General features: G+C 44.7%; 1 protein-coding gene across 1 annotated transcript in view; it reads right to left on the bottom strand.

Moving 5' to 3' along the window:
• Positions 1–15,504, bottom strand: part of SDC2 (syndecan 2) — a 113,119-nt gene that overhangs the window by 12,487 nt on the left and 85,128 nt on the right. The window contains exon 2 of the mRNA XM_081258672.1: positions 3,479–3,590. Coding sequence (XP_081114798.1) covers positions 3,479–3,590 — 112 coding nt within the window. The remainder of the gene's footprint in view (positions 1–3,478; positions 3,591–15,504) is intronic.

Here is a 15,504-nt window from a genome sequence, read left to right as displayed (position 1 = left end):
CTTGTGAGTTTAGGCCCAATTCCTTTATTGTTGGTTTAGTTGCATGTTGAAAGGTATGTGTGTTCAATCTGCCATCTTTAACCAGAACTCTGCATTTCACTCTTACATTTTTGTTTTATAGCACCTTCTTATGTTATATCACCCATGACAAGGTATAACAATGATTTTTTTTCTCATTTCTACATTTTTCTCATCAGACTCTTGGTTCCTTGAGGACAAGGACCTAGTTTTTCATCTGTGTCCCAAGAACACGGCCTAGTGTCTGGTCCACAGTGAATGCCCATGAAACACTTAAGTGAATGGTTGAAGTTTTCATGTCTGCCAATGTCCACCCCTGAGTGCACATATATAGTCTGGTACCATCTTCTCAGCTGGGAAGCACCCTCTAGGCCTCTGGCCATTTCCCTCCAGTCCCTTTGCTCTTCCACTGGATAGCATGACGGGAGTGAGGACAGAGGGAACGAAACCCTCTGGCCAAAACCCGGGGGATCCCAGGCTCCAGCTGGGACTGGGCGTCAGTTAGGCAGGGTCTCCTCATTCTGGAGTAGAGTTTTGAGACACAAGGAGGCAGTAGAGCAAAGGAGTGGAAGAGAACACACTCTCAAGCCCAACTCCCTGGCCCCCATCCCAGCTCCATTTCTTTCCAACAGTGTGATCTGAGGCAAGTTATTCAATCTCCCTGAGCCTCAGGGTTTTTCATGTGAAAAATGGAGATAATACAGTCTCTCTTTACAGAGATGTTATAAGACTAGGAACAGTGCCTGACATGCAGTAAGGGCTGTACAAATTTTAGTTACAGCTTCTATTACCTTTAAGCTGAAAATCAACATCCCCAGTGCACTGCAAGGAGGTTTCCAGAATCCAGAATGATACACTTCTTCTTTTTTTTTTTTTTTTTTGGTACGCGGGCCTCTCACTGTTGTTGTGGCCTCTTCCCGTTGCGGAGCACAGGCTCCGGACGCGCAGGCCCAGTGGCCATGGCTCACGGGCCCAGCCGCTCCGCGGCATGTGGGATCTTCCCAGACCGGGGCACGAACCCGTGTCCCCTGCATCGGCAGGCGGACTCTCAACCACTGCGCCACCAGGGAAGCCCACACTTCTTCTTTTTTAATTAATTAATTAATTAATTTTAAAAATTTATTTTATTTTTGGCTGCGTTGGGTTTTCTTTGTTGCGTGCGGGCTTTCTCTAGTTGTGGTGAGCGGGGGCTACTCTTCATTGCGGTATGTGGGCTTCTCATTGCGGTGGCTTCTCTTGCTGTGGAGCACGGGCTCTAGGCGCACGGGCTTCAGTAGTTGCAGCACACGGACTCAGTAGTTGTGGCTCACGGGCTCTAGAGTGCAGGCTCAGTAGCTGTGGCGCAGAGGCTTAGTTGTTCTGCGGTATGTGGGATCTTACCAGACCAGGGCTCAAACCCGTGTCCCCTGCACTGTCAGGTGGATTCTTAACCACTGTGCCACCAGGGAAGCCCCAGAATGATACACTTCTTTGTAGCAATGATCTGTCTGAGGCTGGAGCCAAGGCGGAAGCAATGTGGGACCACATTTAAGCCTCAGCTCGATCCGTCTGATGAGTGGTTCAGGATTTCAAATGATCCACTCCAATCCCCTTTCACCTGGATGGGGGGGAGTGGGGGAGGAGAGGTGCTGCCAGAGGAGCAGGACTGAACCTGAGTCCTTATATTAAACTTAGGGACAATCTTGGCAGAAATCAGCAAAATGACTTGGACAACCTCCACATATTTCTAACAACTCTTAGATTCTAAGATCTGTGAAATGGGGACCAAAATGTATACATAGTTATTATTTCCTGGGACATTTTGAAGAAGACAGTTACAAAGCACTTTTGAGGTGCTAACGAAAAAAAAAGAAGTGCCATGAGTGAACGTTATTAATAGAGTTGTGGACTATGGAGAACAACTTTTCACACTCTTCCTGCATGTGCGTTATATACCACTTTCCCCAGAATAACTAGTTTTACATGAGGGCTATTTTTACATAAGGACTGCATTGTAAGCTCATTGTTACTAGGTCAGCCACCACCTCTCTTGTCTTTCTCAGACTTGCTGTTTTCCAACCTAAAACACTCACTCTTATGTAGCTAGAGCTCTCCCAAAGACACAACTGATTTTAATTTCCTCCGGGTCATTCTGAAGCCCAGGCCGATCTGATTGTGAGACATCTACATTCAGCGTAACTTTTACCAAATGTTGAACAGAAAATGAGATCAAGGAAGATCCTGGATAAGAGTTGCCTAGCATGCTGCTGACTTCGAGTTCCTGACTGGATCATTAACGTATGCCCAAGCTCTTCTTCTTTCTCTGCTGCCTGGGGTCCAATCCTGGCACAGGTGAAATATTTCCCAGGTATGGTAGACTGCAAAATTGGCCAAATCCTTTATTCCCCCTTGTATCCACATCCTCTGCAATGTGGCCCTGCAGCTCTTTTCATTAAGAGGCGGACTCTGGCCTCGCCTTATAACTGGCTCTGACCCATCAAATATGGTAGTGAAATTGTGCCAGTTCTAAGCCTTGGCTTCAGAAGATTTTGCTCACTCCTGCTTGCTGTCTTGGAATCTCTGCCTCCTCCCTGTGGACAAATGGCTGGCCTTCTGGAGGATGAGAGACTGCATGACCAGAGCCAAGTCTGTCCCATTGTCCCAGAGATATGACAGAATCCAGAAAGATCAGCAAAGCTGCAAACCCAACCTGCAATTGACGATTGACATGTGAAGGAGCCCAGTCAGGCCAGCCTAAATTTCCACCCTGCAGAGTAATGAGCTAAATAAAATAAATATGACTGTTGGTTTTAGCCACTACACTTCGGGGTGGTTTGTTACGAGTCATTACTTCAGTGATAGATAACTGATACACCACTGGAGTTGAGGATATCACTGTACAATCATTTTACCTGGCTACTACGTTCTCCCTCCTACGCTTGAGCAATACACTAGGAGTAAGAAAGTATAACTCTTCTCTGTCTCACCTATAATATTTAAGGTAGGGTTGGCAGCTGTATGAAACCATTGTCTCGGGGATCTCTTTCAGGGTGGTTTTCATGACATCGCTCTGAAAGCGTTAATAATAAAATTAAAAGCTAATGTTGACAGAACACTGACTACATGCCAAGCAGCATACTCTAAGAGCTACAGATGTGTCAACCCCTTGAGCCTCATGACAAACCTATGTGGGAGGGACTATTATTACCTTCCATTCTATAAATGAGGAAACTGAGGTTCAGCCAAGTTAAATACATTCCCAAGATCTCACAGCTCAAGTGGCGGGGAGCTAGAATTCACACCCAGATGCTGTGACTCCACAGAGCATGCTCTTAACCACTGTGCATACCGCCTGTCTCCTCAAAGTAAGTTCCGCTAGTGTGTGTGTGTGTGTGTGTGTGTGTGTGTGCATGCGTGCACGCACACACGTGCTTACACAAGCGCAGAGAACAGAGGAGAGTGTGGACGTAGCCTGCCTTACCCGAGCCTGATGCAGAAGCATAGTCATCGTCATCAATAGGATACACTCCTGAAGCTTCTTCAATGGAGCTGTTGTCAAGGTACATGTCTTTATCAGATGTCAGCTCTGCCCGCTGAGAAAGGAGAGAGAAGGGATTCAGGATGGTGAGAAATTAGGAAATGAGCTTATTCAACTCACTGTGCAGGTTTACACCTCGGCGACTACCCGTCCCTCTCCCCTGTTCCTTGGAACCCACATTTCTGGCCCTACCCCTCCTTAGGACACCCTGACAACTCATATGACGTCAAGGGCTGACCACAGACAAATGCCCCTGAGGGAAGCCTACAGAACCTAACTCAGTAACATGAAGATGGCTCAGAGGCCGAAGCGCCTATCACGGGCTTATCTCCTTACGTCCCACTAAACCTGTCTGAGTTCCAGGGCCCCCCAGTGCTAGATGGAACTATCTCAGGCATTCTTGTTGTCACAAAGTCACCGTGAGGCTCCTTTACTGGAAAAGATACAAGACATTCAAATCATTTAAGACTTTCTTGGGGATGTATTAGGGTGCTTGGGCAAAATCACCACCCAGGGATCCGTCAAGGCCCCTTGGATGTTTGCAGGCCTGGCCACACTCAGAGAGGCATCACCGCAGCCAGGAGCTCGTGGTGGCGGGCAGGCTGTCACAGGGCTTCCTGCCACAGCCCAGACGCATGCAGATGCCAGCACCATACCCCTTGAGGAGCAGGGCCTGTGAGGCTCATGGACCAGGGCGACAGCCCACCGTGAGCCGCGTCTGGGGCTCATGGGCTTAGCAGAGCCTTAATGACAAATGCAGATAAACCCACATGAGCACATTCTTTTTATATTCCTGGCACTTGGTAACAGCAAATCACACAGTGAATATGGAGAAGGGTCATTCACTAAGTCGACCAGTTCCGCAGCTTCTTAGCTCTTCGGTAAGAATTTTAGTATTACAATTCAACCTAATCCTACCAAGAAAGCAAGTCGCATGAATTGGAGGCCGAGTGGACGTATAATTTTTTCTTAAATGGTTTCAGTAAATTGATATTTTACCACCAGTATCTCATGAAAGCCCAGAAACAAATACAGCAATCTGTCAGCTTCTAAAACAACATCTGTGTTTGGAAAAAGGCAACACTCATTATTGTCCTATTTTTTAAAATCCAATGGAATGTCTCTTCCTAATAGGAATGACAAAAAAATGTTTCCCTCACGACAGAGGCTTTCATTAGATTTCCTTTAAAGCCTTCTGTTCCAGCTGTCACTGGCACTGGAGCCTTCCTAGGAGGATGCTGGCCCCGCCCCTCATCAGAGCAACACCATCTTCCCTCAGGTTTCGGCCGCTGGCTGGAGAGGCTGAAGTGTCCTAAACCCGAGTCTGTGTTCTCCAGGAGTCAGGGACAACTGACGGGAAGGTATGGGCACCCACCCTGTGTGAGCGGCCACATCGGCACATTCTGAGAACTGAGACTTTAATCGGGGACTGGTTTCCCAGTGGCCTGGCCTGCAGACACTGAGTGACCACCCTGATCCAAGAGTGTGCTGGAGTTTTCCTACTAGAACAGTCAGAGCTTAACTCCGCCCTCTGGGGCCATTCTACGTGACACAGGTCTCCCAGGCTCTCCCCAGTCCAGGCCTCGGGTGTTTTCCCAAGCTTGTGAACCGAGCGTATCAGGAGCCCTGCTTTCCACAGCCCCACCATCAGCGTCACTGAGCCACAGTATGCAGTCAGCTCCTTTGAGGGCGAGGACCGCACCTCATACATCTTCAGTCCACCCCAACTCCCCACAATCATGTATCTGGCGCATAGTACACGCTCAGTAAACACTGCTTGGTCTGTTTCATGTGTTGTCCTGCTTGTATTAAACTTTGTCCTGGGAACTTCATCTGCAGGACCCTGTCGTTCTTTCTCTCAAATCCTGTCTACAAAACAGGCTCTGACTTCTTCAGTCCTTCCATGTCCTCTCGTTCCAGACTACTATTTTGGATTTTGTAGCCTATGAACAGTTTAAGACAAACTCTCAGTGTTATTTATTTTTTTATATATATACATTTTAAAATTTTTATTTATTTTATTTTTTGGGCTGCGTTGGGTCTTCGTTGCTGCGTGTGGGCTTCCTCTAGTTGCGGAGAGTGGGGGCTACTCGTGGTTGCGGTGCGCGGGCTTCTCATTGTGGTGGCTTCTCTTGTTGTGGAGCGTGGGCTCTAGGCACGTGGGCTTCAGTAGTTGTGGCATGCAGGCTCAGTAGTTGTGGAGCATGGGCTCTAGAGGACAGGCTCAGTAGTTGCGGCGCACAGGTTTAGTTGCTCCGCAGCATGTTGGATCTTCCTGGACCAGGGCTTGAACCCGTGTCCCTTGCACTGGCAGGCGGATTCTCAACCACTGCGCCACCAGGGAAGCCCTCAGTGTTATTTTAAATTGTTGCCCCTCAGCAGAGCACACTTGGAGAAGGCAGGGCCTCAATGCCCTGTGTGTGCTCCCCGGGCCTCTAAGACTGCATGGGGACTCAGTAAATATTTGCCAATTGAGATTACCTAAAACAAATTGGCCTTTGACTCAGGCTTCAGAGATAACATGTGTCATAAGATCCCTAAAGTTGAAATCTTTCCATCTGAAGCCTGGGAGATCACTGGCCCCAAACCTCCCCCACACATGGCATGGCACCTGGCTTAGGTGACCTTGAGTCTTAAAAGCAGAAACCCGTTTGCCTTTTCTTAACATTGAACGCCTTTTTCCTCCTGGCTCCGTCAAAGAAGTTTGAGGTGGCGCCGGCCACACGAAGGTATTTAATCCCTCCTTGTAAACTGAATTTCTGTTCATTAGGTGACCCAGTTGTCGGACAGACATGTCTGTCACACTCACAGGCAGATGGGCCAAAAACGTCTCCCAGAGGATTCTGGCCACCGCACAGTTCAACCACACGGGGAGGCTTGACAAGCAACTCACTTCTCCAGGACAACCGGCTCCTTAGGAAGAAGCTGTCAGACCTGAATTACTATAAGACTTGGGGTCAGGATGCATGCAGAGAAGCTGGCTTGCCCTCGGGCTCTGCGGGGCTCCAGGGTGGTCCTGCGGCTGACGGGATGTTTAATGTGCTCAAAGGCAGCTAAAAGTATTTGTTCCTCCAGCATCCGGTGCGGTGCAAATAGTGATGACCTCACACTAAAAGTTAACTCCTGCTCTGATGTCAGGGGTGCCAAGCACCTAAGAGGAATTACCAATATCCATCCTTCTATAGATTCCAATTTAAGCAGACTCCTTTTCACTCGGTAGCAGATAATGCTCAAAGAAACACCTCCACTGTCTTTCCTTTTAAACAAAACCCACCTTCACAAACATGACAATTCCTTTGGTGAAGCCTCCGCAGTCTGTGGAAAGGATTGCTGAAGTTAACATGCCCGGAGAGGGAAAAGAATTCTGCATCGACATTCCCTGGGGGCAAGATGTGCATCTCTAGAAAGCCAAGAGAAGGGGTGACTCAAGACTACTACTTCTACACCAGCCAACTGCGAAGTGCCTCACTCAGCAGAAAACCCCAAGACACACAGAACGCTCTCGTGTTCGATGTTACAGAGCCTCTGGATGAAAGGAACCAGGAGGAAACGGGCAGAGGCACAGCCCAGGGGGTGGAGATGCAGCCTGACGGTAGGATTTCCTAATGCATTTGTTTCACCTGGGACCAGCCATCTCTACGAGGCAACGCCAAGACTGTTGGCTAACAGGGCTCAGAGTACGAGTTGGAAGAAAAACAAAGCTGGTCTTTCAGACCCTTCCCCCCTTGGCTGATGCAAGACATGCATGCAGGAGAGCAAGGGGAAGTTGTAGAGAGCAACTGGGTACACGAGAAGGAAAACTGACTGCACGACCAAATGGAGCTTCAACCATGGAAACTGAGCACTAAGTTGCCTTCATCGAGGAAGCAGCTCCTCCCAGAGGAGAAGGCCCACTGCCTGAGTGCTGGGTCCCCACATGCCTGGAAGGCAGGCAAGATACACGTTTGTCTCCCAACTCCATCCCTTCTTTTCTAGCCTTCGAACTGCAGCAACCTCATCATGCTGGGTCCAGACCGTTACAGAGGCCTCCGTACTTAGCCACCCTTCAAGACATTGTCTTTGAATCCACTGTCTGCTGAGGTACTCTTCTTAAAAAGGGCCACATTGCTCCCCTGCTGAAGAAAACCCTTTAGTGGCTCCCTATCACCTATAGGATGAAAGAAAAATGCCTTTTCCTTGAAAGAATAGCATATGACCTCACCTGCATTTCCCCTGTCACCTGCTGCCACTTCCTCCGCCCAAACCCTGGGCTCCATGACAAAAAAAACTCCACTCAGAGACCTGGTGACACCAATTTCCTTTATACAAAACCCCTAAGAGGGGCTTCCCTAGTGGTGCAGTGGTTGAGAGTCCGCCTGCCGATGCGGGGGACGTGGGTTCGTGCCCCGGTCCGGGAAGATCCCACGTGCCGCGGAGCGGCTGGGCTGTGAGCCATGGCCGCTGAGCCTGCGCGTCCGGAGCCTGTGCTCCGCAACGGGAGAGACCGCGACAGTGAGAGGCCCACGTACCGCAAAGAAAGAAAGAAAGAAAGAAACAAAAACCCCTAAGAGGAGATAAACTCCCCTAAGGACAGAAAATTGAGGAAAACAATGGTGATCTAGGACTCATATACTTGAGAATGGTGAAAACTAATATTCTGACAAGACGGTTTGGCCCAAACATACATGGTATTTGTAATAAAAATGAACAGAGAAAATGCTGATCCAGTGCCTGGAAGACCACAAGTGCACCAGTCTCGATTTTAGTAAGCAATATCACAAACCTGCCCACTTTCTCAGCAAAGAAAATCATGGGATGGCAACTGAACAAATCTACTTGTTGGTTTTTTTCTTGTGAGGTAAAGCTTACATCAAACAGATATCATGTTTCAAACTGCCAGGGTGGAAATCTGTTATTTAGAAGTTAGAGGTCTTCCTTGAAAGATACACTGCCTTATCTACTAGATGAATGTCCTCTAAATGCCTTAAACTCGTGCAACCGATAAACAGCGGTCAAGATAATTAAAGCTCAAAGCAGTAGGTGTTAAATTCACCTTATGGTGGAAACTTAGGTTGATAACAAAGTCAGAAAGTAGAAAACCTAACTACTTATGGATACCACTCCCAGACCCAAGCTTCAGAAAATTATCCTTTGGACATAAAATTTAAATATTCATGTGGCCTGCTATGACATTCTAAATCATATCTTAGATAACAAACACCTGGATGGTGTCTCTTAGTTTTAAGATAAAGGCACATCCAGTCCTGACTTAGACTCAAATATATATTAACTTTTATGGTGATTACAAAGCACCAAACTGGCTGTAACTTTAGCTTATTTTTCCAGAGGTGACTCAATAAACTATTTTATTACTAGCTAACACACACTGTAAAAGAAATAATAGTTAAAATTTTCTCCCACATAGTCCCGCAGAGATGATACACTTGCCCTTAAGATGAACTTGCCAATTCTGGCTTAGGTAGAGCCCAAAGGAACATATAATCTTAGAGCTTGACTGGACACTACAGGTATCTAGATGACCGATTTATTTCAAAAGTGAAGACACAGAACACCACAGTGGCAAAGTCACTGAAAATCACCCAGTCTAGTTGGTGGCCAAACTAGAGCCCCAGACTTTTCCCTCCTAATTTTTACTATTGCACTGTAATGTCCTACAACATGAAGCTATCAGAGCCAGTCAGCCTGGGGTTCAAAAGGATTAGCTGTAGCTAATGGTTAAGTGTTTATTATGTGCCAGGCATTCTGTGCTAAGTGTTTTATAAGCACTGGCACCTTTAATCATCTCAACAGTCTCCCCTGCCGACCAAGGAAATGAGGCTTGTCCAAAGACAGACAGCTCAGAAGTGGGGAGGCAGGGGTTCACGTCCAAATCTGGGCTTCAAAGTGTGTGGTCATTGAGAGGGCTGGCCATGCTGTGCCTCCCACCAGCCCCCCTGGTGATTCACACACAATAAAGGTCCTGAGAAGAATTGTAATAAAGAGTCCTGTTGAACTCTGCTTGATCCAGGACCTTCAAACTTTGGCCACGGAAATTCTCCAACCCCCCCCCTCCCCGAAAATCTATTTAACATCTTTTAGAACTAGTATTCTTGGCATCATAGATGGGGAAAAAGTCTGTGTGAAGAGTTAGAATTCTAGCTTAACAATTTCTTCTCTGCCTAACTTCTTGTAAACTGCCCATGTGAAGGATGCCAACTGCCATTCATTCATTTTTAGTAATACCTTCATCTCTATCAGATGTCCCATCCAAACCAAAGATGTAATGGAAGGAAAGAAACCTAGGTTTATTGTTGGGAAAAGATATTGCTGTCCTTGAATATGTGAGATATGACTGCATTATATATTTCCAGGCAAATGCTATTGTATTTACCAAGCACTTGTTTACAGAAAACTACCTGGTACCTAACAATGTCCTAGGCATATTCTACTATCCTGTATCTAATTCCCACAAAAGCTGAGGTCAAAGGTGAGGTCACACATGAAAGCAAATTCTTAAGTCCTTACTTAAGAAATCCTTAAGAAAGATCTTTAGCTCAGACCTGTTTCAAACGCCTAGACTAGTCCTTAATTACTAGTCCTTTTAGCTTTTTGCTAAAGTCTCTAACTTTAAGAAACACTTCAGCATACCTTCCATAAAGTGGGGATTTAGTTTAAATTATTTACTGGTGCATAGGAAAATAAATCCAATTCTGAAAAGAAAAAATCAGGTTTATGAAGGTGGAATCACATTTGGGTGTGAACGAGACAAAAAGATGACTGGGCTGCTCATAAAAACGTCACATCAAAAAATAAATTCTAAAAAAGTCAAATCATCGGCAACCGTGGAAAATTTCAACTAGTTCCATGAACCTTTTGAAACAAACCAAAGCATGACAGATGACAGAATTCCTACCGTATCTATTTACAATCCTTCAGGTCTGAACCACTCATTTGGAATTGACCAGTCATGGCGGATTTTCCTGCTGGACACTGCATACAGAGTGGGAATCTTATCTCACCACTTAGAATGTACGTTCCTTGAAGAGGTCCAGGAACCAGGAGCAGGTCTGATGTTTTCTGTATCCCCTACTGCTTTAGAGCCAGCACACGAAAGAGGTTCAACAAAGAGTAGGAGAGGTCACATTTTTCTGAAAGGCTAAACCCAAGCTTTAAGCCATTTGGTGAAAGGAAATAACCATGTATTTTAAATAAGTTAGCTGGTTACCTCGCATCAAGGAAAACTCAACCGATGTACTCTTACTAGGTCTCTTTTTAAAAAGGGAGATCTGGAATTCAGCCTTTTACTGTGAGGAGGACTAACAGAAAGATAAGTATGACCTTAGAAGAACCCACCAACTCATTAAGAATGCCTCCAATGAGCCGGGTACAACACTAGTCTCTGGAGAACATTAAGTGGCTGAAAAGTGTTTTAAAAAGTAACACTGAGTTAGTGTACTTCACAGTAGAAATTTTCCTCTTTGTTTAAAAAAAAAGAAATGAATGTGGTTCAAAGTACTTAGATTTTCTAGCCAACAAAGCTCAAATATAATCTTTCTCTAATAAAATGCTCAGTCCAATAATCAGCATGTTAAAAAAAACAACAGCAAAATAATCTTGCCAAAGGATTACTTGACTCATCTCAATTTATATTTATGATTCAATAGAATCCATATCATTTTCACCAAACATGCCTCACTGTAGGTATATTGGTGTAGCTGGAGCTTCAAAATTACTTTTCTCCCTACAACGTTTGTCTGTTGAGTCTACAGTACGGTACCTGGCTCAGTAAGTGGTTTGTTGGGTAAATTTCAACCAGCCTCTCAGATAGGAGGACCCAGAAAATCCTGCACGTTTATTTAACTGAATGATGCAACCCTCCTCTGCCCCCAAGCATTACGACACACAGAACAGGCAGGAGGCTGGTCCCCAGTCCCATTTCTCTTTAATCTGTGAACAGCCCTGATTACACAGACTCGTTGAGAATATGCTCATCTACCAATAATCATACCACTGGCCTATCCCTCTACAAACCCCCATGTTCCAAAGCCCTTCGTTTCTATAAGCCACCACTTCATGAAGAAAAGCCCTCAACTAAATAAACCAAGCCGAAAGAAATCTAATCCTTGCACCCAAATTCTTGACATACTTTATGCTTTGGCACCTAGAGAAACTACAGGGACAACTAATTAAATGCAAAATCTCTCACCTGGAGTTTTCACTTTATGTCCTTTCATAACTTTTGAATTTTGAAACATCTATACTACAAAATTCAATCAATATGTTTTTGTTTTTTTTTAAATCCTCTTCCTGAGATTGGTTTACTGCTAATAGTAAACAAAAACCAGTCTTCCTCTTTGGGAGCAAGGAAGTCAACCGGGAGGTAGGGGATTAGGGGTAGGTAGTGGGGGACAAAAGCAGAACACACCAAAACTTTTTACTTCTGTCTGTGGTAAAGCGTTCGGATTCTTGATCCAGAGAGAGAAGGGAAGCCACCTTTGTCTTGAATTAAATTTGTCGGCTACAAAAACAGGGCTCTATGAAGCAATGTACATTAAAGCAACGCCTGGGATGCGGAGTGGGATTATGTTGAATATGCATGACACACAAAAGGAAAATGTTCATGACTTACAGATGTGCTCCAAGTTGTGCTTTCTTCCTTTTTTGGAATATCAAACAGAGGGAAGCCAGAGGTTTGCAGCCATGTTATTATAAGCACTCCTGCCTCTCCCCCTCCCAAACGAGAATATTCCAGTTTTTATTTTGCCATCCATATGACCACAGTTTAGACTAGGGTAAAAATAGAAGCTGTGTGGGCCTAACCTGAAAACTCCCAAGTGCTGGAGAGGGTCAGTATTAATATATTCTAACTGAAATAACGAGATTCTGTTTCCTGGTGGCGTTTGACAGGAGAGGGGGGAAAAAAAGAGATTTGGAATTTATTTCTCATTCAGAAGTGGTTTGTAAAAACTACCATAATGGAACAGACTCCAAATCAAGCACAGGAAGCCAACAGGCTCTGGTTTAGATTTAATAATTCACTCTAAAGGCTTTTCATCTGCTACAATTTTAGGCCCCAAGGCACAACCACATATACTCTCCACCCTATACGGGAGCTGACAGACTGCCACAGGACGCCCACGGGACAGAAAAATGGGAAAGACCGGTCCAAAGGGCACACCACGCCCTTCCAGGCTCCAGCTGATGCTGGAGAATGAACCTGCTCTTGGCAGTGAGCAGCGGTTGGTGGATGGAATTTCCAACGGAGCCTGTATTTCAGGTCTAAGCTAGCACTGAGTTTGAACGTTGATAGGAATATGGGAAGCTTTACTGCGGGCCTGTCAAGAGAAGCTTTATTTAAAAGATGCCAACTAACAGAAATGGGCACAAGTCCCTTGGGAAGCACACTGGCAATGTGTTTTACGAAGATATGAAACCTTTCTTACCATCTGACCAGGTATTTCTACTCTCAGGAATTACCCTAAGGAAATATTCTAAAAAGAAGGGGAGGTGGGGTGTTTACTACTGCATTAAAGCGAACACCCTGAGACAACCTAAATGCAACCCTAGAGGGGTAGCTATGTCAATTGTGTATGATACGTTAATTTCTCAACACAGCCATTAAAAAGCATGTACCACAGAACAATGAGTAAAAAGTTTAGACGACACACTATGTTTAAAAAGCATATATTGCTTTAATGTTTTCTAATATTACAACTCTTAAAATTTCATATCATTTGGTTAAGCATTGAAAGGGGAGTGGAAAAATGAAGAGAGTTAATTGGTGAGGGTGGTGGCTTGTGAATGATTTCATTCCTAATTGATATTATTGTTATATTTTCCAACATATATATGCTGCTAAAGGCACAGAAAGCACAAGATCAATGGAAAGGGCCAGGGACCGGCTTCCAAACATCAACAGTAACTTTTAACAGTTAATGCATCCAAACAGACAGGTACATACATATATAAAGAACCTAAAGGAAGCATCATGGAAGTATATGGGTGTATAAGTGACAGACACTAACAAAAAAAGTGCACACTTCAGAAAAGTGCCACAGAATCATACCACAGTGCTTGGGCCGCTTCCCATCCAGTTTAACTGAAGCCATAAAGGCAAAACGTATAGTAAAATGGATATTTAATCACAAGATTCTAGGTTTGAAAATGTCCTGGGTCTAATTACCCATCTCATTAGCTACTCTTTGCTCTTGAGTTATTTAAAGAAAGGAAGACACTCCACATCAAGGTGAGGCTGCCGGTGCCCCAGTCAACAAGCTCCCTTCCAGCTTAGTCCCCACCTGCAGTGGCCACTACCTGACCTGGGAGCACTGTGCCCCCGACACACCTCCAGGGCTGATGTGCCAGTGAGCCCCCAAGATGTTTCGCGTTGTTCCTGGTTTTCAGAGTCCATTCTGTTACACTGATCTCGTCTGTCTGCAAGGGGAGCCTCTTGTTCTATCTCTCCTTCTGCTGATTCCAGAGAGCCTTGGATTGGCACAGTGACTACCTGATCTAGGAGACTTTTTCAATGAAGAAAATGACATGCGGCTACTTCCTTACGCTGGAAGACTGAGAATGTGTCAGCACTTATCTAAATAAAAGGAACAAAGCTACACAGAAAGGGACACACCCAAAGGGGATGAGAACACGGACTTCAAAAGTGGAGTCAAGCTGTTCTGAACATGGGCTTTTTAAAAATTTTTAATTTTATATTGGAGTATTGTTGATTAACAATGTTATGTTAGCTTCAGGTGTACAGCAAAGTGATTCAGCTATACATATACATGTATCTATTCTTTTTCAAATTCTTTTCCCATGTAGGTTATTAAAGAACATTGAGCAGAGTTCCCTGTGCTATACAGTAGGTCCTTGTTGTCTATTTTAAATATAGCAAAGCGTACATGAACAGTGGGCTTTTAATACCTAGTGCCAAGTCACAGCGGCGGCTGCACCGTGTGCTGAAGGATTATTCATATTCTTGATTATCTACTGGAAAAACACTCTGATTCTGCCCAAGGCACATAGCCCCTGGCCCTGTATTTCTTCTTGTTATATAAAGGAACTGTTCTTGACCAAACTTTCCAACCAGTAAACAATGAAGGCCAAGCAGCTTTTAAAGAAATGATTTCCTTGATAGAGGAAGCGGGAAAAAGTTTAAAGGTATTAGAGTCCCATTATGAAATCCACTGTGGACCCTGCATGGAATTTCCCAAGAAACGAAGCCTGAGCTCCCAGACAAAAGCACCTGTTTCACAAGGACTGTTTACAGTCACGTGACCTGTGCCATCTCTCAAGCGAACGCATTTTAGAAAGCGCTCCTGTGGGTGTTCTCAAGTGTTATTTATGAGTTATTTATCTGAAGATAACATTTACAGTCTTGCCATAGGAAGAGGAAAGGAGATGTGTGGATAGTCATATTTTTTCCCAAAAACAATAGACACTTTATTGGCTGTTCAAACTAACATGTGAGCAAAGCCTTCAAAAATCCAAAAGGTAACCTAATCCACCCCAGTGCTGCCTGTCTTTCTGATCTGCCTCCATCAGAATCTATCTATGAAGACATTCTGACATTCTGCTGATGGAATCGTAACTCTTATTCTTAAAATACGAGGATGTCAAAGATGAAGGGAAAAACAGAGCCTGCAAGATGGTAAAATTACATACTCAGTTAAAAAATAATATTTAAGAAGCTCTTTAGAGAATATATTGAAAAGAGCCTGTCATTATTTTTTGCACCCAAATGAGGCCAATTCATGATAATTCGCTAGTGATAATTAAAAGGCTCAGCTGGAACACACATTCATAAGTACCATTTCATAGGAGACATAGCACTTAGTTTTCTAAAAATATGGGAGATAAGGAAAAGCAAATAGTTAGGAGTCAAAAACACAGATTATCTCAAGGAATTTTTTTTTCTCCAGGTGAATCCAGTAATAAAAGCAGCTTACTAGCTGATTCCATCAGTTCTGAAGCAAGCCATACCAAAAGCC

The sequence above is a fragment of the Mesoplodon bidens genome (assembly GCF_964165515.1).
Source record: "Mesoplodon bidens genome assembly, chromosome: 16".
Lineage (NCBI taxonomy): Eukaryota > Metazoa > Chordata > Mammalia > Artiodactyla > Ziphiidae > Mesoplodon > Mesoplodon bidens.
This window is presented reverse-complemented; position numbering and strand designations above follow the sequence as displayed.